Genomic DNA, 24745 nt, shown 5'->3' on the forward strand with positions numbered 1-24745 from the left:
TGCAATAATGACAATTCATGAATTGAATTGTGACAGTATTATGTTACAAAGCAGTATTATCAAATATCAACACCTGATAATGACTTCATATCTATACATAGAAGTGGGTCGCCTAAAATGTCCTGGAAAAGTCCTGGAACATGAACTGTGGTTGTCACTGCCTGGCTGCCACCTTTTGAGAACCGCGCCCCCCATTCCCCTCTCGCCTCTGGGGGAGGATTGAAGGGGGTCTGAAGGGTTTGGTGTGCGTGTGTGTGCGTGTGTGTGTGTGTGTGTGTGTGTGTGTGTGTGTGTGTGTGTGTGTGTGTGTGTGTGTGTGTGTGTGTGTGTGTGTGTGTGTGTGTGTGTGTTTGAGTGAGGGGCCCCCCATCTGCTTTTGTCTTTTTTCCGCAGCCAGGCGATCGGCCTGTGAGACTCTGGTGAAACGCTACACTTGGTTAGAGAGGAGATTTTGAGATATTGCTCAGCCCCCCGCCCCCCATGATCCAGACCCTCTGTCTTCTCCTCCTTCTTCTTTTTGAACAGTAGTTCTCAAACATCTTGTCTCAAGGACCCCCAAATGTATTTGTATTTGGCCACGGACCCCCATGAGAGAAGATTTGTCAAGATTTGTAGAATTACTTGCAGAATTACTCAAAACATAAAATAGGGCTTAAGTGTTTAAACTGTTCCTCGTTTTTTTTCTGGGGACCCCCTGGAACTCCCTCAAGGACCCCCTGAGGGTCCCTGGACCACACTTTGAGAAGCAGTGCTCCATAACGGTGTGTGGTTGGGGTTGGGGTGGCGCTTCCCTTTGCTTTCCTAATCACGCTGCAGATGTGTCTGATGGCGGAGCTGTGTGTGTGTGTGTGTGTGTGTGTGTGTGTGTGTGTGTGTGTGTGTGTGTGTGTGTGTGTGTGTGTGTGTGTGTGTGTGTGTGTGTGTGTGTGTGTGTGTGTGTGTGTGTGTGTGTGTGTGTGTGTGTGTGTGTGTGTGTGTGTGTGTACGTGTGTGTGTGTGTGTGTGTGTGTGTGTGTGTGTGTGTACTGAACATAGGGCTCCCACTGGAATCCAGGAGGCTTGCTCATGTGAGCTGTCATGAAGAAAGGGAAAAAAAAGAGAAGTGAGAGAGGGAGGGAGAGCCACAGGATTGGCGAGTAAATGTGTGTGTGTGTGTGTGTGTGTGTGTGTGAGAGAGAGAGAGAGAGAGGGAGAGGGAGAGAGAGAGAGGATGGATGGCAAAAGACAGAGGGGAAGAGAGAGAGATCAGTGAACAGCGACCAACACGGCAGGGGCTCCTCGGATTGGCTCGCGAGCGTTCCTCTGTGTGTGTGTGTGTGTGTGTGTGAGAGAGAGAGTGCACGGCATGACTGTGAGTTCGCCTCGCTCACGCTTGCTGCTGGAGCTGCAGACCAAACCACATTAAATAAAAGAAATCCATTCCCAAGCCTGTTAAGGAGCCATGTGGGGAGGTGTGTGTGTCTGTGTGTGTGTGTGTGTGTGTGTTGTGTGTGTGTGTGTGTGTGTGTGTGTGTGTGTGTGTGTGTGTGTGTGTGTGTGTGTGTGTGTGTGTGTGTGTGTGTGTGTGTGTGAGAGAGAGCTGGAGTGCGCATGTCCATATGTGTCCGTGTGTGCATGTGTGTGGCAGGCAGGGGAGGGTGCGGAGGTTGTGTGTGTGTGTGTGTGGGGGGGGGGGGGAGTAGCATGATGGAAAGAGAGAATGGGGGAAGGGTGGAGGAGTGGGGAGGTGATGGAGGAAGGGAAGAGGAGGGGAGAGGAGAGGTGGGGACAGGCAGGGGGGGGGGGGGGGGGAGAGGTGGGGGGAGGCAGCTCATATTATCCTGGGTGCCAGCTCTGGATGCAGCCTGCCGGGGGATTATGGCACATTCTGCAGGGCAACAATGGAAGCGCACTGGAGTACCACACGTTTTCACATCCACACTGCTTTTCCCTCCGCATAACAAACACAGCTTTGTCCCCCCCTCGCCCGCCCGTCTGGCCACTTACCAGGCGGAGGAGAACCCACCACGCACGCACGGACACACACACACACACACACACACACACACACACACACACACACACACACACACACACACACACAGGCACCTGGATCCTCCACGGCCCTGCTTCCTCCTCCAAACTAAACAAACCCCTACTCCAGTCCACACACACACACACTCATACAAGCGCACACACACACACACACACACACACACACACACACACACACACACACACACACACACACACACACACACACACACACACACACACACACACACACACACACACACACACACAGAGAGAGACACGCGCGCACACACACACACACACACACACACACACACACACACACACACACACACACACCGCGACACCCCGAGTGATAAAAGACCAGGGTCGCTGCAATGTTGGGATAATTAAAGGGATGCTTTCTTTCGCCCCGGCCTCGGCCGAGGCGCGGAAAGAAAACAAGACGTATCGTGGAATCGGAGCTCATTAAAATCATCGGCGGTGGGAGGTGTGTGTGTTCGGGGGGGCTCCCTCTCTCCCTCCCTCCCTCCCTCCTTATACTCCTTCTCCACCACCACCAGCCTCTCCTCCTCTGTATCACCTCCTTAAGCAAGTGCCGCAAAACCAAGCCGAGAGCCGAGCCCTGCCCCTGCCCCTGCCTTCAATGATGGCACAGATTAGCCCTTTATTACCTAATTCACCTACAATGGCCGACATGCTGGGGCAGCAATCACCTTGAGCGGCGAGCGGCCCGATGTGTCGCTGTGAGGCGCCGGGGCTGACGCTGATTTCCTTCAGGCTCAGACCACCGCGCTCCGTTTTAACCCATTGAGACCGGGGAACGCATCCGTGTCATTTTTTTGATTTTTAACCACTTTAACCATTATTTTATACTTTGGGCTATACAAAGATAGCAGATATACAAGCTCATCTGATCTGCTATTTTTTGAAAAATCTTGAGCTTTATTTTGTGCAAATCTTTGAATATAGCAAACATTTGTAACTCAAATCTTTGCTTCTGGGGGGCCATGGAACAAAATATTTTACAAATATTCGCTTTAAAAAAATACATAATTCAAATAATTGCACACATTTTCACGATTTTTCAAAAATAGCAGATCTACAAGCTCATAGCGCGGCACCGAGTGCCGCGCTATGAGCTTGTAGATCTGCTATTTTTGAAAAATCGTGAAAATAGCCCAAATAAATCTTAAAATGACACACAGGCGCGTTCCCGGATTGAATGGGTTAATGGTGTCAGCAGTACGTCGTCGAGGCTTTCGATTAGTGCCATGTGTGCATATATGTGTGTGTGTGTGTGTGTGTGTGTGTGTGTGTGTGTGTGTGTGTGTGTGTGTGTGTGTGTGTGTGTGTGTGTGTGTGTGTGTGTGTGTGTGTGTGTGTGTGCGTGTGCATGGGTCAGTGGCTGTGTTTCACACAGCACTGCGGAGGTGTAACACCCCGCCTGTAGTGTTGCTGTAAAGCACATTAGGAGTGACTGTGGGTGTTGTTATGGTATCATGATGCCTCTGCTCCTTCTGCAGTTTGGGGGGGAAGGTGTGTGTGTGTGTGTGTGTGTGTGTGTGTGTGTGTGTGTGTGTGTGTGTGTGTGTGTGTGTGTGTACGTGTGTGTGTGTGTGTGTACGTGTGTACGTGTGTACTTATATTACAAATAGATATACTCTTGAGGACCAAATGTCCTCACATAGCATAGTCGAATTTCGAGAACTAGACATTTCTTTTTTGTTTGTTTTTATCCCACGATTTTGTAACCCATTTTTTCACCCAGTGACAATTGTCCAAGTAATCCTGGGCGCTACACTCCCTCTGCCAGCCTAGGGAGAACTAGACATTGTGATCGTGAAACCATTTCCCTGGTCCTCCTCATGAGATAAATGGTTGTTTTGGTTGTTATGGTAAAACAAAGGGGGAAAAAGGGGTAGGCTTACAATTAGGCAGATAGAGGTCAGGTGTGTAGGGGTTATGGTTGGAGTTAACCACTTAAACCCCATATGGGTTTAAGTGGGTTAAACCCCATATGGGTTTTACCGGAGCCCCTTAGGGCTCAATACTAGTCTTTTTCTGTTTTGTGTTATTGTGGGGAAAGCTTTCGCTGAAAATAGCTCACAACGCGACGCAACGCGTAGCGTTGTGAGCTTATGGATCTGCTATTTTCAGCGAAACCTTTCCCCACAATACCGATGCTGAGGTTTTAAGTGGGTTAAGTGAGTTTTAGTTTGCGCGACGTGGACGTCCTCACAAGTATAGTAATACAAACGTGTTGTGTGTGTGGTTGGGATGGTGGCCAGTGCCCACCCACCCCCCACCGCGTTGTTGTCAGTGGCCACGCCGTCAGGTTTGGCCCCTACGTCCCCTGTGGCCCCCGCATCCTCAGGGCCAGGGGGGGGGTCCCACCATGCAGCTATACCAGGAGACAGAGAGAGAGGGGGTAAATGTTGTCTAGTATTCAAGGGGTTTCCGTGCCCCAGGAGGAGCAAGGAGCGTGTCTCCCTTAATGACGCTGTATAGTCCGGGCCCCTCCGGAGGAGCCCTGATTGTTTTGGTACACAAGCCATTTATATGAATAAATTAAACGTGTTTACCACCACTTCCTTCCTACTGCTGTCTTTGACAGCTTCAGCTGAGAGAGAGAGAGAGACGACGTAAAAAAAAAAATCAGGCGAGGAGTTCATGATCCATTTGTTCTGCTGTGATGGTCGGGATAAAGCTAATCATTGTCTACCATCCTCCACACACCCCCTCGGAATGTTTTTTTATCCTGTAGAGAGGAGACACGCAGTGCCTTTACATTCTATTAACAGGCTAGCAGCTTCCCTTTGAAGACGTAGGGGGGGCGGGGGGGGTAGGGGGGTGGGCGGCTGCCTCGAAATAATGTTTGTATTTGTCTGCAAAACTGTGCGATTGTGACAGTTCAAAGAGCAATCCCTCGTACTTAGCGGCGGAGACGTTATTCCCACTTTCGCTTTGCCTTTGTTCGACATTATTTAGTGTCAAAAAATGGGAACGTTTCCCCCCCGCCCGCCCCATGCCGCTATTGTTGTCCAAATTAAATAGACAGAGCGTTCCTCAAGACATAATTATATAACGCCATCGCGTAATGAGACAAGCCTCGACCCCGTTCTTGATTGGAGTCGTTGCTGTCGTCCGTGGGGTGGGTTGGGGGGGGCTTTTTGATTGATTTATTGATTGAATACTTAATTAGCACGTTTGAGAACAGTATGGAGGTACAGTAATAAAACTATGGGACATAAAAATGCTTTGAGATCGAACCACCGGCTCTAAAGTAGTGGCACAAAGGTGTATGTGTGTGGGGTGGGGCGGTGGGGTGGGGGGAGAAAAACATTGTTTTTACCCCCAGAGGTGGGCTCGATAGCTCTGTGAAAAGCCCATTTGAAAGAGGTGTATATATATAGGCCCCATGTGTCAGCGGGCAATGGGGAAGGCAGCCATGCAGAAGCCCCCACCTGATTATAAAGAGATAATTTCATCCAATCCTCTGCTGGAGCTCCATCGGTCGCCTCTCTCTCTCTCTCTCTCTCTCTCTCTCTCTCCCTGCCATACTCCACTGCCTTTCATATTTGTTCCCCGTGCAGCCCCTGCATCTCCTCGCTCGCCCGTTTTATTCCTTTTATTACGGCTCCCACTCAATACATATATTTTACCCCCCCCACACCTTGAAACACACACACACACACACACACACACACACACACACACACACACACACACACACACACACACACTCCAGTAGCTTTTGTCGTGCACCTTCCCCTCACTTGTTGTGTAAACGCCTGCCGTGCGTTCTTTTGCAGTAAATCACTTGTTTCTCAACGGCTGGTCCCGGGGCCCACCGGGGGGCCCATATGGAGGCCTTAGGGGTCTGTAACTCTGAAACTGTTACAATTATTATTATCTTATTCCTTCATCTTTGGGAACCCATGTAAAATCCTCAGTGTCAAATTAACTCTGAAAGTGTACCTTAGGGGTCCGTGTGGTTCCATCTAGTAGTACACTCTCAGAGTTACAGACCTGTGCAGGTCCATGTGGACGAGAACCAGTTGCAGTAAATTTGCGCTCAAATAATGCATACTGTATGTGCGAGTGCCGATTTCCCCCTCTACTCGCCCAACCTCTTGCCCCCTCCACCCCCCCCCCACCCCCCCCCCCCCCCCCAAAGAAAAGAGAAAAAGACAAGTGTTCAGCAGGATTTCTGGGCTAACTAGCTGAATCAAGGCAAACAAGTTCACACAAGGTAATGGCGCAGAGCAAAACAATAAATGCTAACATCTGTGAGACGGGGGAAAAAAAAGAGCAAAAAACGGGGTAGAAGAACTCATAATTGCATCTGCTGTCATATCTCCCTGGTACCCCCCCTACTCCCCCCCCCCCCCCCACCCCACCCGCTTGATTTTATCTTTAATTTGGCTCTTGTTAGTCATTAAAAGATGTAACGGAGGACTGGTGTTTAATTAGTGGCAAGTGAATAACGGGGAATATTTAATTTTACATTGATTGTTGCTGTTTTATTGTCTGGGTCTCACACGCGCTGGCGTTAGCCTTCTCGCTAGCATGACCGTAGGGGGTCGTCACAACACAACGCTGTTATGCACTGTGGTGATAGGAAAACACAAAAAAGAGAGAGAGAGAAATGTTACACTGGTGTTGAGAAGAGGAAAAAATAATACCACCCTCGCTTCACTTCCTCTTTTCTTTTTAAACTCACTGCTGGAGGTGTGTGTGTGTGTGTGTGTGTGTGTGTGTGTGTGTGTGTGTGTGTGTGTGTGTGTGTGTGTGTGTGTGTGTGTGTGTGTGTGTGTGTGTGTGTGTGTGTGTGTGTGTGTGTGTGTGTGTGTGTGTGTGTGTGTGTGTGTGTGTGTGTGTGTGTGTGTGTGTGTGTGTGTGTGTGCGTGCGTGTGTGTGTGTGCAGTGGTTGAGTAGAAGTACAACAGTATTGGCATCAAAATGTACTTAAAGTACCAAAAGTAGTAAAATGTTTGAAAATAGCAGATCTACAAGCTCACAACGCGTCGCGATGCGACGCGTTGTGAGCTTGTAGATCGGCTATTTTCAAATAGCCTATGTATAAAATAGGGCTAAAGTGGTTAATGTATGTTTCATAATATCATAATTCATATCTGAAAAGTAACTAAAGTTTTCAAATAATTGTAGTGGAGTTAAAGTACAATATTTGCCTCTGAGATGTAGTGGAGTAGAAGTAAAAGTATTGGAAATTGGAAATACTCAAGTAAAGTACAAATATCAAAAAATTGTACTTACTGTGTGTGTGTGTGTGTGTGTGTGTGTGTGTGTGTGTGTGTGTGTGTGTGTGTGTGTGTGTGTGTGTGTGTGTGTGTGTGTGTGTGTGTGTGTGTGTGTGTGTGTGTGTGTGTGTGTGATAGAGAGAGGAGGGAGAGAGAGAGGAGGGAGGGAAGGAAGGAAGGAGAGAGGTGGAGAAAGGAAGTGGGAAGAGAGTGTGTGAGAGAGAGAGAGAGAGGCAGAGAGTGAGAGACAGAGCGAGAGGCAGAGAGAGAGAGAGAGAGAGAGCAGGTGGACTCTCTCATCAATAACCACAAGGTCAGACAGGCAGTGGCTGGTTCAGAGTGAGGAGGGAGACCCTGTTAGTAGGAAGCTGCGGCTGGAGGATTTGTCCACAGCTTGTAAAGGGGCTTAAAGCCTCTTTGTGCCACCGGCCAGCCCTTTGAAGGGGCAGGGAGACACCTGCTGGTGGCTCAAGGGCACAAAGGAATAGAAAAGGCTGCCGGCCCGGGGCCAAAGGCTCAGCCTTCACAGCCAGCATGGCTTCCTCTCTCTCTCTCTCTCTCTGTGGCACTGCAGGCATTCTGCTCTGCTCACACAGGCTGTCTGCTGGAGGACGTATGGAGCACACAAGTTGCATTGTCCCGGTGCTGTAGTAAAAGGGCCTCCTCCGTCTCATCACGTGTGCCTTTGTCGATACATAAGGCGGTATTTCTCAAGCTTTTTAATTTCAACCCCCCCGCCCCCCTCGTTTGATATCATGTTTTATCCCTGGGACCCCTATCTACTGTATACTGCTGTATAATCTGTGCTGTACAAACTGTTCATTGAATTCTGAGTGTGTTCTATTGTGCAGTGGTTCTCAAACTTTTTCGTGCCAAGGACCCCCCAAATTGATATATATGTGGCCGCGGACCACCATCTGAAAATGTGTTGTGCCAGGGACACAACCTTTTTAAAAAAAGGTTTAAAGATTTGCACACATTTTCAAGATTTCAACAATGACAATGACATGTCACGATTAGTGTGGCCAGCGATTAACAATATTACTGCGATGATCAAAATATGCTTAAAACTCTTAAAATGCCACTTTTGTTGAACCACTTGAACCTCAGCATCCCTATTCTGGAGGGAAACGTTGGTGGTGGAGAGTTGGCATGTGGTGGAGAGTTGGTGTAAATAGTGAAAGCGCTCTTTACAGGTCATTTTACTAAGTATAGAGGGTTTAAGTGGTATACCGAATATGCAGCAACTGATCCCGTATGTATGACAGAGGACAATTTCAGATAAAGTAAAAAATCTCTGCGATATGATTATGACGAAAAAGAGAAAATGCTTTCAGACATGACATGCTATCCGTTAACCGAGAAGAACTGATATCTTAAACCCTCGCACCACGCTTCTAAACACCATCGTCCACAACCTCCCTTTTCACTGCTCCGAGTGGCGAAGGAGTTAACAAACAAATCCGTTCCATCTGCAGCGAAAGCGGAAGGCGAAAAGCTTCACCCCCATGTGTTTATTTATTTTTTTATGTTCCGTTTTTTTTTTCTATGAGCGCTTTTAATTTATGGAGAGGAATGTGTCGGTGTGCCCCCTCTCCCCTCTCAAGTACAGGCATGAGCAGCTCCAACAGGCAGCATAAAAGCTCTTTAACTGTCTAGTGGAGTAGATTACTGCGGCCCTGCCGTTAAATCCAGCCAAAGACCTAGAAAAGACTCCCATTATACGTACTAGTTTGCGCGCGGTGTCGCGCACACCGCAAATAGCAGACCTACGAGCTCACAACGCGCCGCACTAGCGACGCGTTGTGAGCTTGCAGGTCTGCTATTTTTGGTATATATAATATAATATCAATTCCTTAACCCATTAAGACCGGGAAAGCATCTGCGTCATGTTTAGATTTTATTGGCTATTCAAAAATAGCAGATCTACAAGCTCATAGCTGAGCTTGTAGATCTGCTATTTTTGTAAAATCGTGAACATTTGTAACTCAAATCTTTGCTTCTGGGGGATTCTACAAATGACTTCTAAATCCTAACAGTTTTTTGTTTAAGTTTATGTTGCTATACATCAGTGGTGCTCAAACCTTTTCGTGTCAAGGACCCCTGAAATTATATGTATTTGGCCGCGGACCCCAGTCTGACAATATTTTGTTTCAGGGACCCCCAGAAGCAAAGACTTGAGTTACTGTAAAGATGTCCGCTTGAAAATGTATATGTATTCAAAGATTTGCATGAAAAATGTCACTTTTTTTTTTTTTACGTGCCACACTATGAGCTTGTAGATCTGCTATTTTGAATAGCCAAAAGAATACAATAATGGTTATACAGTAGCTAAAATCTAACATGACACAGATGCGTTCCCGGATTGAATGGTTTAAGTGAGCATTATCAGTATGGTGCAATGTACTGTTTTTTCTCTCTCTCTCTTGTCTCTCTCTCTTGTCTCTCTCTTGCCCTCTCGCTCTCGTCTCACCGGTAGTACTTTGTGTTCTGGAATTCTTCACTGTGTGAAGGTAATGGAGACGGAAGTGGGGGCTGGGTGGGAAGAAAAGTGGTGTGTGTGTGTGTGTGTGTGTGCGTTTGTGTGCGTGCGTGTGTGTGTCACCGAGCAGGGGAGAGTGATGAGCAGAGTGCTTGAGTGAGAGATGACACACCGGGGGAGAGAGAGAGAGAAAGAAATGCACCATGTAATGGCAACCAGGAAGAAAGAGAGGGAGAGATAGAAGCCAGACAAGGCCGAGATAAAGGAAGAGGAGAGACGGGAGGAAGATGGAGAGGCGTTTTTCTTCGTGACGTGCGTGTATATAATTCACCGGCGGTGGGGCCCTCTCGCTGCTCGGCGCCGAGCCGCGGGTCACCATGAGTTATGGCCGGTTGCCGCGTAGCATGATATTTATTTGACGGTGAGCTGCGACATTAAATCAGCAAACCCCCCCCGCAGGTGAAATTGATAACCTCTAATGTCGGGCGTAATGCTTTTAAAACTTGCGATAACGTTATGTAAGCGTGTCAGCCCCCATTGTTTGCCTTCATGTGAAATAATTGTGACCCGTGAATAAAAACAAGATGCAAAAAAAAAAGCCTACGTGTTTTCCATGAGCGACTAGCCGATCTACATCGACACATTGTGAGCTTGTAGATCGGCTATTTGAACTATTTGAAAATGTTTTTAAAAATAGTAAAAAATGCCAAAGAAGTTTAGGGATAATGGGTAAGAAGGCACTGGTGAAAATAGGGCCCATAGAAGAAAAATGTACTTGAGTAAAAGTACAAAAGTATTGGTATCAAAATGTACTTTAAGTACCAAAAGTAAAAGTACTAAAATGTTTGAAAATAGCAGATCTACAAGCCCGAGCTTAGATCGGCTATTTTCAAATAGCCTAGGTATAAAATAGGGCTAAAGTCGTTAATGTATGTTTCATAATATCATAATTTATATCTGAAAAGTAACTAGTAACTAAAGTTTTCAAATAATTGTAGTGGAGTAAAAGTACAATATTTGCCTCTGAGATGTAGTGGAGTAGAAGTAAAATAATTGAAAATTGGAATCACTCCAGTAAAGTACAAATACCTCAAAATTGTACTACAGTACTTGATTAAATGTACTTAACACCACTGACGCGCGCACGTACGTAATGTAGAACATGAATTTAGGAACATGTCTGGACCCATGCGTACAGATAATTGTTAAGCAGAGATGACATAATGGCACAGTAATGTAAACAGTGAGGCCATGCCAAGTGCATGTTCTCACTGAGGGTGGGTTGGAAGCTTCTCTCTCACTGCCTCTCCCTGCTCTGAGGTAATGCTTTGACAGGGTGGAGGACCCGGCAAAACACACTGTGTGTGTGTGTGTGTGTGTGTGTGTGTGTGTGTGTGTGTGTGTGTGTGTGTGTGTGTGTGTGTGTGTGTGTGTGTGTGTGTGTGTGTGTGTGTGTGTGTGTCTGCTGATTTCCACCATGGCGCTCTCCTTCACATCTGTAGCCATCACTGATGGACGAAGTCAGTGGTGGAAAAAGTACTCCATTTATTTTACTTAAGTAAAAGTATCAATACTGCAGTGGTAGAAATACTCACAAGTAAAAGTCCGGAATTCAAACACAATTACTTGAGTAAAAGTACAAAAGTATTGGCATCAAAATGTGCTTGAGGCGGATTTTTGCAAAACTATTTTTTTGCTAGTACTCCTACACATTTTGTCCAAACATCTCACAAATCGGTACAACGTCTTTCAGATTTTTCATATTCCATCCTGATTGGCTAAGATTGGCCTCCAAAGTTTGTAGGAGTGGCCCGTTTTGAACAAAATTCCCCAAATCATGAACGCAGCGTCCGATTGTGGTGAAACTTTGCACATTCGCACTACATTGAGGAACAAATGTCACCCTTTTAACATTGCCCTATTATAGCGCCACCAGGAGGCCGATTTTTGCTAAACATTTTGTACAAACATCACGCGAATTGGTACACATTATCTCTATAGTCATCTGATCAAGTAAGTAAGTACCGTACTCAGGTAAGCGTACTGTACTTCGTTACTGTCCACCTCTGACCGACGGTGGAGGCGTTCCTCGCATCTGTGCGGACGATCGCGTGACAAAGAGGCCTGATCCTCCTCCGCTTGTGTTGTGGCCTCCTCCACCCGGAGGTGTTGTTAGCGGTGGGGGCCCAGGGCGCCCGTCCTCCGCTTGTAACGTTGACCCACGCGTCGGGCCGCCAGGGCTTGTTAAGGATGTCACAGGGGGGGCTGGGAGCAATGTCATCCTTTGAGCTCTCCGGTGGCGCTTGTCACCTGCCAAATCGATATCGCCCTGCTCGGGCTCCCAGCGCACGCACGCACACACACACACACACACACACACACACACGGAAGTGTGTGTGTGTGTGTGTGTGTGTGTGTGTGTGTGTGTGTGTGTGTGTGCACTCACAACGCCAAGTACGTGCACTCGCTAACCTGCAATATCCTGGTGGTGATGGGGTTGGCAGCTTCCCGGGGATAGAGCGTTTTGTAACAGTGTTTTGTCTCTTGTCTCTCTCTCTCTCTCTCTCTCTCTCTCTCTCTCTCTCTCTCTCTCTCTCTCTCTCCTCCAGAGCGCCACAGTTTAATGGCTGGCAGGTAGAGGCCACAGAGAGAGAGAGAGGACAATCAACATGAACTCTATTCCGTCGATGGACAGACACATACAGCAGACCAACGACCGTCTGCTATGCATCAAACAGGTGAGCTGACTGACTGACACCCGATCCCCCACCACCAGCCTGAACTAACCCAGAGAACACTCAAGGCAACGATTCCCCAACCTGTGCTGGGCCTGAGGCCCACTGGTGGGGCCGTGAGGATGTTCTAAATAATTGGCACAACACTAATAATAATATAACATTGTAATGTAAGATGTAATGTAAGATTTGTTTTTTTTTATGTTATGGTAATTCTTCTTGAAAACCGATTCAATTAACTTAAAGTATAAGCCGTTAGTTCCATTGATCTGTGCGCGCACACGCACACGCACACGCACACGCACACGCACAGGCACAGGCACAGGCACACGCACACGCACACACTGTTTCTCAACATCGAGTCTACTCTGTAATAGTGATGTGTCGGTCATGATCGATTCGTTCAAAAGAACTAGTTCTTTGCCGTGAACGTGAACAAGCTCGTTCATGTTCTGAAACTGTTACGTTCACGCTATCGTGCATGCCCCCATCCCCTCCCCCCGTACACAGGACGAAAGGGCGGGCTGTACGACGTGAGACGTAAAAAAACGCTCCCACGATGGTGAACGAATCATTTGAACTTCGTCATTCATTTTTTTCCCACCACTACTCTGTAACTCTGAGAGTGTACAAATGGAACCATCTGAGAACAAAAAAGTTAAACCCGTTAAGGGTCCATTGGGACCCCTGGAGGGCCCCCGGACCAGACATTGAGAAGCAGTAGTGCTCTAATGGGCCTGTAGAGTCTAAACTGTCCCCTCTGTCCCCAGACAGACAGACAGACAGACAGACAGACAGACAGACAGACAGACAGGGCCCTTTTATCAGGGCTATAGTGGTGTGGGACTCAGGTTACTGACTGGGGGTCAAAGACGGTTTCCTCTCCTGTCTGTCCCGTCTCAATCCACCACCACTCACTGCCTTTGTTCTCTCTCCTCGCCTCCCCGGCAGAGCCTTTACTACAGGATGAGTTCTCTGGCAGAATTAAACGTGCGCTACGTGCGCTAAAACCCCCGGGGCTACGGGGCGGGCTACAGCCCCCCTTTGATCTCTCATTTAACTCTGACGGCACTGTTTTGTTTGCTTTCTTCTTGGTGTTGTTGTGTGTCCTAGCCTCCACACCCTCTTTTTTTCCTTTTATTTCCCCTTTTCCTTTTCTTTTTTTTTTCAGTTTCACCTCTTGAGAAGAAGGAGAGGAAAAAAAAGTACAGGAAAGAAAGATAGTTTGAGACATTCTGTAAAGGGCTATAACGTGTTCACACACATCGCTGCAATGTCTGTCTGTCTGCTCTGCTGCCACCCTTGGTGGGGAGCAGCCTCGCTATTAACCCATTAAGACCTGGAACGCTGATCTGTGTGTCATTTTTAGATTTCTTTGGCTATTCAAAAATATCAGATATACAAGCTCGTAGCGCGGCACCGAGTGCCGTGCTATGAGCTTGTAGATCTGCTATTTTTGAAAAATCGTGAAAATTCGTGGCAAAATATTGGATTATATATTTTCTTAAAGCGAACATTTGTAAAATATTTAGTTCCAGGAACCCCCAGAAGCAAAGATTTGAGGTACAAATGTCCGCCAAAAAAAAGAAAAAAAAACAAATATTTGCGCAACTTTTCATGATTTTTCAAAAATAGCAGATCTACAAGCTCATAGCGCGGCACTCGGTGCCGCGCTATGAGCTTGTAGATCTGCTATTTTTGAATAGCCAAAGAAATCTAAAAATGACACACAGATGCGTTCCCGGTCTTAAAGAGTTAAGAGGTCTGTTGAGAGACAGAATTGTCCTGGGACTCGGCTAGGCTCAGTGAGAGAGAGGGAGGGAGGGAGGGAGAGAGAGAAAGAAAGAGGGGGGGAGGGAGAGGGAGAGAGAGAGAGAGTTAAGGCCCCTAGTTGCAGAGAAAGCCTTTGATGTTTCACAGGTAATAAGCCCAACACATTCTCTGTCTTTCTCTCTCTGTGTGTGTCTAAGGTTCATTTAACTGTTGAGGGTCCATTCAGCTGCTCTCTCTCATCTCTGTTGGATGTTATATATATTTCATATAATAATCCCTCCCTCCACCTGTTCATTAGTCTTGTAGGAGGTGGAACTGGAGTCATTTCATATTAATGGCCCGAGAAAAATAACAGATCTACAAGCTCACAGCACGTTGCGATGCGACGCGTTGTGAACTTGTAAGCCTAGGTATAAAGTACATTAAGTAAGTGGTTAATGTATGTTTTATGATGTAATAATTTATATCTGCAAGTAACTAGTAACCAAAGTTTTCAAATAATTGTAGTGGAGTAAAAGCACAATATTTGCCTCTGAGATGTAGTGGAGTAGAAGTAAAAGTATTGAAAATTGGAAATACTCCAGTAAAGTAAAAAATACCTCAAAATTGCTCTTAAGTACAGTACTCGAGTAAATGTACTTAGTTACTTTACACCACTGGACAGTGGTCCCCGAGAAGGGGGGTATTTGCATCAGTCTTACGTAAACAGGTCTCACATCAGGGTCAAATGTAGCCATTAACCCCCCTAGGCACACATTTAACCACTTAAACCCCTATATACTTCGTTGACCAGGGGTCCCCCAGGGGTCTGTCTGTACTTGCCCCCCCCCCCCCACCCCGCCCCCCCTACACCGAATCTCTCCGCTGAAAATAGCCATTCTACGAGCTCCCGACGCACCATGAGCTCGTAGAGCAGCCTATTTCCGCGAAGCGTTTGTTCGCCTATTAGCCAGCCACGTCCCCAGAAACAGGGACCGCTAGGGTTCATGTGGTCAAACAAGCTTCGCCCCGATGTCAGTGGCACATGGGTAAACATGCCAATTAGACAGATCCATGGCTATGGGGGGGGGGGGGGGGGGGGCTCCAATTCATCAAATAAATGGTTAAATGGCGGGTTATTTCAAAACCCGCCAGTGGAGAGCCAGCTAGCGCCCTTGCTAATAGAGGCAGCTTTGTGCTAGGCGGACAATCAGGGGGTTTGGAAAGGCCTGTATAATAAATACCATTTATGTCCTGCCAATTAGAGTAGCGCTGAGCCCTTTCAGTTTGGCCCTTCCATTCTCCTCCCTCTCTCTCTCTCTCTCTCTCTTTCTCTCTCTCTCTCTCTCTCTCTCTCCCTGCACACACACACACAGCCCATGATCAACAGGGGAGATCAGAACAATTAACTCACTATCTCCCCCTCCCGGCTCGCCCATTGTCCAATATCCAACCCATTAAAATAATTAAGGAAAATATTGTAAACCAATCCAGCTGTTTGCTTTTAAGCCATTAAGACCGGGAGCGCATCTGTGTAAAAAAAAAATAGATTTCTTTGGGCAAAATTTAAAAATAGCAGATATACAAGTATATCTGCTATTTTTGAAAAATCTTGAAAATGTGTGCGAATCTTTGAATATATATATATTTTAAAGCAAACATTTGTAACTCAAATCTTTGCTTCTGGGGAATTATATGTCTTCTAAATCCAAACAGTTTTCTGAAAAACATATGTGGCTATAATATCAGTGGTTCTCAAACGTTTTCATGTCAAGGACCCCCCAAAATGATATGCATTTGGCCGTGGACCCCCATCTCAAAATATGTTGTCCCAGGGACCCCAGAAGCAAATATTTGAGAAAAAATGTTCGCTTTAAAAAACATATATATTCAAAGATTTTCGAAAATAGCAGATATACAAGCTCATAGCACGGCACTTGTGCTAAAGGGGTTGCACAGATGCTTTCCCAGTCTTAATGGGTTAATTGAAAGTGTGTGCGCGCTGGGCGAGGAAAAAAAAAACCTGGGCGTCGGAACATCGGTGGCAGTCGGTCGGTCTGTGGGAATATGAATGAAGCTCCTTCCCATTGTGTCTGTTGTTTTGTTTTGTTGGGGGATGATGAGACACGTCTTGTCTGAATGGGCCCCGGCCAGTTCAGCGGACAAGGGGGGACAAATTGATTTTGTTGCTCAAATGATGAATTACTGCCGAGCGCCCATGATAAAGTGTAGGAAATTGGAATCGGTCGTTTTGTGATTGAATCGTGGGGGGAAGAGTTGAATCGCAAATCATTACGCCGGTCGTTTTCAAATTGGACTGTTGTTGTAGCATTGTGCTAATGTCGTTTGTACACACACACACAAAGCCATCCTCTCAGACTACTGGGAACGTGGTTGTATTTTGTACCATGAAACTTAATATCGGTATCTAAAACACATAGAAATCAGACAACTGTTTGTTTGTTTTTGTTTTACCCTGATCAAATATCAGTGTTTGTTTGGACACATGAACCGTAGTGTCCTTATTCTAGGGCAGGGGTGGGCAGCATTTATTTCCAGGGGGCCATACTGACTTCGATAAAACGAGTGAAGGGCCAAACATAGTACAATTGAAACTTGAAACACATAGTGCTGAGTTATGTTAAAACTGCATGAATTTTGGTAGACATGGCAGACTACTTTACAATAAGGTCCTTGCTTTCAAGATTTTTTTTTTACAGCTGTCCTGTACTGTATCACTCTGGTGTACTCTGGAATTACAATAAAAAGATGACTTACATAAAACTATCCACGTCAATGCCGTATCAACTTTTAAATGAGCCTATAAATGTATACAGGATCTTTTCTGATATGCACCACTCCATAGGTCACTGATAAAACACATTGCAATATGTTATAAATATGGACTCAAGGTTGACTGTTTCACTGTTAAATTATAAACATAAAACATTTGAGTAGGCTACATACGGATGGAGGAATGCAGGTATAGTACTGAAATGGAAAATATGAATTACTGTTAATTGAAGTCGAGTTCAATTAATTTGTCTCAAAACCATTAACAAATGGCAGCCTTTTAGAATGTAGATTTTTTTGGTCATTTTGTTTTTCTTTGAGGACTTGGTGGGACGGATTGAGATGGTCAAAGGGCCGTATGTTGCCCATGTGTGTTCTAGGGCGAACATCCGGCGAAAATGGCAGATCTGCAAGCTCACAACGTGCTGGATCAGCTATTTTCGGCTAAGAGATTTGGGCCCCTATTTTCGCCGGTGCCTTGCCCATTATCCCTAAACTTCTTTGCCATTTTTTAACTATTTTTAAAAACATTTTCAAACTGTTAAAATACCCAATCTACAAGCCCCAAATAGTAAAAAAATGGCAAAAAAGTTTAGGGATAATGTATAAGGCACCAGTGATAATATGGCCCTTAGTGTAGACGAAAAAAGTTGCGTACCAACGAGCTTCCGGGGACCCGGCAAAACTAAGTACTGTACATACTGTAGGGTTTAAGTGGTAAAAGAAAGAAATATGGCTGTAGATTCAACCTCCAGTCCCTGCATAATTTAATGATTTTAAATGAGTTTGCATGAATTAATAAACTGTTATAATATGTAAGAAAGTAATATAACAGAAGCAAATGCATGTCCAAACACACATGACTATAAATGGAGCAATGCAGCTTTTGTGTGTGTTGGCCTGCTAAGCACATGGCCTCAAGTAAAAAAAAAAAAAACAGTCACGCAGGAAATAGACATGTTTATGTGTCTAACTCCCAAACACAGACCTCTTTAACCACATGAACCATACACAGCTATTCTGGGGCAAACATTCAGTGACATTAGCAGATCTACAAACCCATACCGCGGCGCCGCACTGTGAGCTTGTAGATTTTCTAGTAGATTCCTGGGGGGCGAAGTGGTTTGGTGTAGAGGGAAAAAAAGGAGCGGGCCTATTCCAGTGGTGTAAATTAACTAAGTACATTTACCGTACTCAAGTACTGTACTTAAGTACAATTTTGAGGTATTTATACTTTACCTGGAGTATTTCCAATTGTCAGTACTTTTACTTCTACTCCACTACATCTCAGAGGCAAATATTGTGCTTTTACTCCACTACAATTATTTGACAACTTTAGTTTCTAGTTTCTTGGTAGATTTGTATTATCATTACAAAACATACATTAACCACTTCAGCCCTATATACTGTACATTTTGACCATTTGAAAATAGCCGATCTACAAGCTCACAATGCGTCGCGATGCGACGCATTGTGAGCTTGTAGATCGGCTATTTTTATACATTTTATACATTTCAAAACGTGTGGAATGGGACATTCTGCATAATGAGTACTTTTACTTTTGGTACTTTTACTAGAGCCTTTTCTAGAACCCTGGGAGGGGGACCCCTGGTCAACTATAAGTATATAGCATTTAAGTGGTTTTTAAAAAACGGTGACAGAAAGAACACTTTCTTTAGCAGCAATGCAGTCTCAGCCATATAACCGCATAGTTTGTCACGACGGTCTGTCGTCCTGATGGTGTGTGTGTGTGTGTTTGAGAATCGCTCTGTCGTTGTGCGAACGCTTTCGGAAAAGAGACGTGTGGATCCTTGATGCTGCATGGTATGCGTTCCAGCGACAGTATTTTCTTTCCGCGCGCAGTGGGGGGAAGCCAGCGGGCTGTCAAAGCCGCGCCGGTGGATGATATGTACAGCGCTAGGGCGCTTTGGCAGAAACTACTGTATGAACTATCCTCTCACGACAGGAGCACTTCCTCAAACTGTAAATGTCAATACTTGAAGATAAAGTGGAAGTGCCTCCTTACATTGCTGTGCTGTGGTGCAGCTGTTGGGTCCCTGCTAGCTAGCTGCCTACTGTCTTTCGTTTCGTTCTACCGGGATTATGTACGTTTTTTAATGTGCTTTCATTACTCTGGGGTGTATCGTTGAATGTACTGTATAATGAGTGTACAGTTTAGCTCGACAGAAAAGCACTCCGAAAATATAGCCCGGTCTACGAGCTCACAACGCGTTGCATAGAGACGCGTGTGTGACCTTGTAGATTTGCTTTTTTTTTTGGACAAATACTTTTGTATTTTTCCCTTTGTACCTTTGATGCCAATATGTTTGTACTCAAGTAAAACTTTGAATGCAGGCCTTTTAATTGTCACTACATTGTTGCTACAATGTTCTTATATTGTGGGATTGCTACTTTTACTTAAATAAATACAAATATGAGTACTTCTTCCACCTCTGTGTTGTGACTCTGTTAGGAAGGAGATGCTTTGCTCTGCTCTTCTGTGTGTGCGTGCATGTGTGTGTGTGTGTGTGCGCGCACACTAGCTGTGACAATGTGTTGTGCTGCAGATGTGCAGAGCGCTGCCTGTAGATCAAGTCGTTTGAAGAAATGAGTAACAGAGGATGATTGTATCTGAGGAAGCAGTACTGTCTGGATGGCAGCATGTTACCATTCTGTCTTTGTCTCCCACTCTCCCTATCTATTCTCTCTCTCTCTCTCTCTCTCTCTCTCTGTCTATCTCTCTCTCTGGCTGGGCTGAGCTTTGACTGGAGTGAGGCTGAATATAGCTGATCTACAGGCTCACTGTATGAGCGTGTAGATCGGCTGCTTTTGGTGTGCGTGGCACAGCACCACGTGTAAATGCTAGAGAGCAGTGTGGTCTCAAGCTTTTTCAGGTCAAGGACCCCCAAATTAACATGTATTTGGCCGCGGCCCCTCGACCCCCAATACAAGATCTGTGTAAAATGTTTCAAAAATATAAAAAAAAATATTCAAATGTTTTTTAAGATTTTTTTAGAAATGCGACGCGTTGTGAACTTATAGATATGCTATTTTCAAAAAAGTCCATGTCTATAGGGTTAAACTGGTTGAACTGTTTTGATGCTAAACCTACTGTATTCACGGATTTTGGCGCCGGGAACCCCCTGGGAACCCCCTCAAGGACCCCTGAGGGTCCCCGCGACCCCACTTTGAGGACCACCATGCTAGAGAGGATCTCTCTCTCTCTCTGTGTGTGTGTGTGTGTGTGTGTGTGTGTGTGTGTGTGTGTGTGTCTCTCTCTGTGTCTCTCACCCGGGGAGGGGGGGTGGGGGAGTGTGGGACGGGGGTCTCCTGGCTACTAGTTTAGGTTTGATTGGTGGGTCTTGGCTGGAGTAGGGGGTAACATCTGTGGCGTGGCAGTGCCAAGCCTAGCCGCGTGACAGCCACACTGGTGGGACCAATTGTTCAGAGTGCAAAGAACAGTAATCACTTGGAGCCAGAGTGGTGCTGGTGGTGTTGTTATCCCCCTCTACATAACCCCCCCCTCACCCCCCAACCCCCAACCAGTGTTGCCAGGTCTGCTTATTACAATTTCCCCCCAAAATTTTATTTGAAAATAGCCGATCTACAAGCTCACAACGTGTCGCTTCGCGCCGTGTTGTGAGCTTGTAGATCGGCTATTTTCAAATAGCCGATGCATATGTTTAAAGTGCTCACGTGGCCCATAGTCGCTTCTTTTGGGCTTGTTTTTTTTTCCTAGACCTGGTTGCTTGTTTCTCTCACAGAATCTGGCAACACTAGCCCCAACCCCCCTCGACCCTTTGGAGCTTGTAGATCTGCTATTTTCAAATAGCTGATGTATTATGTTTTAAGTGCTCACGTGGCCCATATAGTCGCTTCTTTTGGGCTTGTTTCTTTTCCCTAGACCTGGTTGCTTGTTTCTCTCACAGAATCTGGCAACACTAACCCCCCACAACCCCCCTCGCCCCCCTTTTCCTCCAGACCACCATACTCGCTATAGCTACACTGATTGCTTGCCGCGTATAGCTCCCAGACTCATCTAAATTTAGCATCTGTGAATGTGGAGTTTCTCTCCATGAAGACTTTATCCACCAGCAGAATTCTTATGCTCGGCATGCCCCCCTCCGCCCCCCTCCCCTCCCCCCTACAAAGATTTACCCTGTAGAAGGGGTGGGGTGTTGCAGTGAGAGCCCCGCCACATAACATGCACTAAAGATAAACAAGACTGGTTCCATCCGGCCACTGCTTGTCAAACGGCCTGCTTTGTAAATTGATATGAAATCTTTACCTTAATGAAATCCTGACCTCTGCTGCCCCCTAAAGATCATATGGGGTATAAGATAGAGTCAATCCCTGGCTGCTGCTGCTGCTACTGTCTTGTCTTGTCTGCTCTGCTTCCTTGTGACAGTGGAGCGCACCACGCCGTGCACGCACACGTCAAGAAGGCAGCCGTGCACTTTATAAGCCGACAACCCTCTTGTGTCTGTTTACCTTGTTTCTGGGGGGCCGCGACAGTAGCATTACTGACCAATTTTAACCAATGATATCATGACATGCACCTGTCAATACATTTTCCAGACAGGGCTATATGCAAGAGTGCCGCACAAAAGTTGTGAAAATATATGGGGGGGTCCCCAGCAAAATTAGTTAATTAAGCGTCGCAATCATTTTAACCCCTTTATCCAAATGTTATACTTTGACTATTCAAAAATAGCAGATATACAAGCTCATAGCGCGGCACCGAGTGCCGCGCTATGAGCTTGTATATCTGCTATTTTTGAAAAATCGTGAAAATGTGTGCAAATCTTTTAATATATATATTTTTTTAAAGCGAATGTTTGTAACTCAAATCTTTGCTTCTGGGGGTCCCTGGAACAAAATATTTTGAGATGGGGGTCCGCGGCCAAATACATATAATTTTGGGGGTCCGTGACATAAAAAGGTTTGAGAACCACTGTGCTAGAGGATCTCTCTCTCTCTGTCTCTCTCTCTCTCAAAAAAAATAAAAAATGATATCATGACTATATGAGAATGGTGTTTTCAACAGTGGCCAGCAGCCAGCGCGGTGTGTAAGCTGTAGTTGTCCCCTATAAAGTAGTGCGTTTGTTAGCAGAGCCTCTTGTTGATGTACAGTATGAGAGACAACAGGATTAGTGCAGCGGGGCTGCAGCCAGGATGCAGTGGAGGGGGGGGACGGGGGGGGGGGATGGCGCTCTAGAGGTGAACCCGAAGGTCAAGGAGCCCCGCTGTCAGATAAAGTCATACAGCGCCCGGCCGCCGCGACTAGAGGGCCGGGCCGGGCCCTGTGAAATGAGGTCCTGTGTTGTGCAACTATTCACATATATATAGAGCCGTATATATACAGGGAGATTTATTACACTGAATGGGAAGGCGGTGCTGGCTGCACAGACCCACGGAGTGCAAAGTGGAAGCATGCTTTGCTTCTTGTGTCGTTTGTGTATCGGCCGGGAACAGGAACACACCCTTCACTCCAGTGCATTAAGACCATTAAGACTAGGGGGAAAGCGTCTGTGTCATTTTTTGATTTCTTTGGCTATTCAAAAATAGCAGATATACTTAAGCTCATAGCGCGGCTTGTAGATCTGCTATTTTTTAAGACTTGAGGTTGATTCTACAAATATCTTCCTAACCACCAAATCCTAACTGTTTTCTGAAAAACGTATGTTGCTTATTTATCAGTGGTGCTCAAACATTTTCATGTCAAGGACCAACCAAAATCTTATGCTTTTGGTCGCGGACCCCCATCTCAAAATATGTTGTTCCAGGGACCCCCCAGAAGCAAAGATTTGAGTTAAAAAACCCAACCTGAGTTACAACTGCATTTTTATTTGTCCACACCTTAATCTCTTTGGCGAAAATAGCCGATCTACAAGCTCATCAGCGCGTTGACGTGGTGTGTAGATCAGCTATTTTTGGCCAATGTTCCTCTCAGAATATGGATGCTGGCGTTCAAGTGGTTTTATACTTTCGACCTTTTCTGTGTTCCTTGCAGTGACTGACTGCCAACATTTAGTCGTAAAGAATGGTGCTTTTTTATGTTCGCCGTTGATCTAAATTATTCAGGATGTTATTGGTTTGCCTCTTGTTGCACTAGAACGCAGACTGACTAGTAACAGGCATCTACAGTATCTGAGGTTTGACAGCAGTTATCCATCTGACACATCCATATCCACTTCCACCATATACTTCTATAAGTTAACCCATTTAGACCGGATCATTTTAGATTTTAACCACTTTAATCATTATTTTATACTTTGGCTATTCAAAAATAGCAGATATACAAGTTCATAGCGCGGCACGAGCTTGTAGATCTGCTATTTTTGAAAAATGTTGAAAATGTGTGCAAATCTTTAAGCGGACATTTTTAACTCAAGTCTTTGCTTCTGGGGGTCCCTGGAACAACATATTTTGAGATGGCGGTCCGTGGCCGATCCTTCACAGGGTCCTTGACATGAAAAAAGTTTGAGAAACACTGATATTATAGCAACATCATTTTAAAAAGAAAAAAACTGTTAGGATTTGGAAGATATTCGTAGAATCCCCCAGAAGCAAAGATTTGAGTTAAAAAAATGTTCGCTTTAAAAAAGAAAAAATATATATATATTCAAAGATTTGCACACATTTTCACGATTTTTCAAAAATAGCAGATCTACAAGCTCATAGCGCGGCACTCGGTGCCGCGCTATGAGCTTGTATATCTGCTATTTTTGAATAGCCAAAGAAGAAAAAAATCAAAAAAATGACACACAGATGCGTTCTCCGGTCTTAACGGGTTAACACGCGTTATGTTGTTATGTTTTGCAACCTTTAAGTGTTATTGAACCCTAACTTGTTTCTCTTTTTTGCCCCCATCCGTCCCTCTGTCCTCCACACAGCACTTACAAAATCCAGCGAATTTCCAAACGGCAGCGACGGAGCTGCTAGACTGGTGCGGTGACCCCCGCGCCTTCCAGCGTCCCTTTGAGCAGAGCCTGATGGGATGCTTAACGGTAAGCGTGCGGCGCACCCCACCCCACCACACACCGCCGGTGTGTGTCTCACACACACTGGAGAGAGAGAGGGTTCAAGGACGGGAGAAGGGCTGGGTAAAAAACAAGTGCTGCATTGGCTGTTTATGTAACTCCCTTAGGGACGGCGGAATACCAATGTTCTGCTGCCTGATCTTCAACTGAGGTCGTTGGAAAAAAAATAAAGGGCCATTCTCTCACCCGACAGAAGCTATTGGAATTTAGTCATCTTTCATTGACTCGCACAGCAGCTACAGTGTGTGTTCTGTGTAGCTAGCTTATGAAATCAGCAAAATCCATGGAACACTTAAAGGATGCAGCGAACGTCCTCAAACCACAAAGCAATCAATTTGCTCTTAAAGAAATAAGGCTCCGTAGCCTTTAATTCCCCCTATTTAAGTACCTATTGGCTTTTCCCTTACTTGATTAATTGAATTCTAAGCATACCATGGCATTTGTAAAAAAGAAAAAATGGACTTAACTTTTTTTGTTACACTGTCCGGCTGCAAGACAAAATATGTTAAAATCTTCAACAATTTGCATAGAAATGGGCTTGTTTTGATTGGAACTCGGACACAAAGGGGCGGGGATAGTTTCCTGCAAGGTTATGCTAAACACCCTGAGGAGATAAATTGCGTCAAGAAAAAATGCGCTTCTTCCCTTCATGTCAAATGCACA

The 24745-nt window shown here is 45.6% G+C and overlaps 1 protein-coding gene across 2 annotated transcripts in view; it reads left to right on the top strand.

Moving 5' to 3' along the window:
• The window catches only part of LOC311060996 (zinc finger MIZ domain-containing protein 1-like), a 227418-nt gene that overhangs the window by 141364 nt on the left and 61309 nt on the right, over positions 1-24745 (top strand). For both annotated transcript variants that reach the window (XM_084079451.1, XM_084079452.1), the window contains exons 4-5: positions 12369-12497; positions 23936-24049. In XM_084079451.1, coding sequence (XP_083935577.1) covers positions 12429-12497; positions 23936-24049 — 183 coding nt within the window. In that variant the 5' untranslated portion in view covers positions 12369-12428. The remainder of the gene's footprint in view (positions 1-12368; positions 12498-23935; positions 24050-24745) is intronic.

This window comes from Gymnoscopelus microlampas (genome assembly GCF_963454915.1).
Source record: "Gymnoscopelus microlampas genome assembly, chromosome: 14".
NCBI classification, from domain to species: domain Eukaryota; kingdom Metazoa; phylum Chordata; class Actinopteri; order Myctophiformes; family Myctophidae; genus Gymnoscopelus; species Gymnoscopelus microlampas.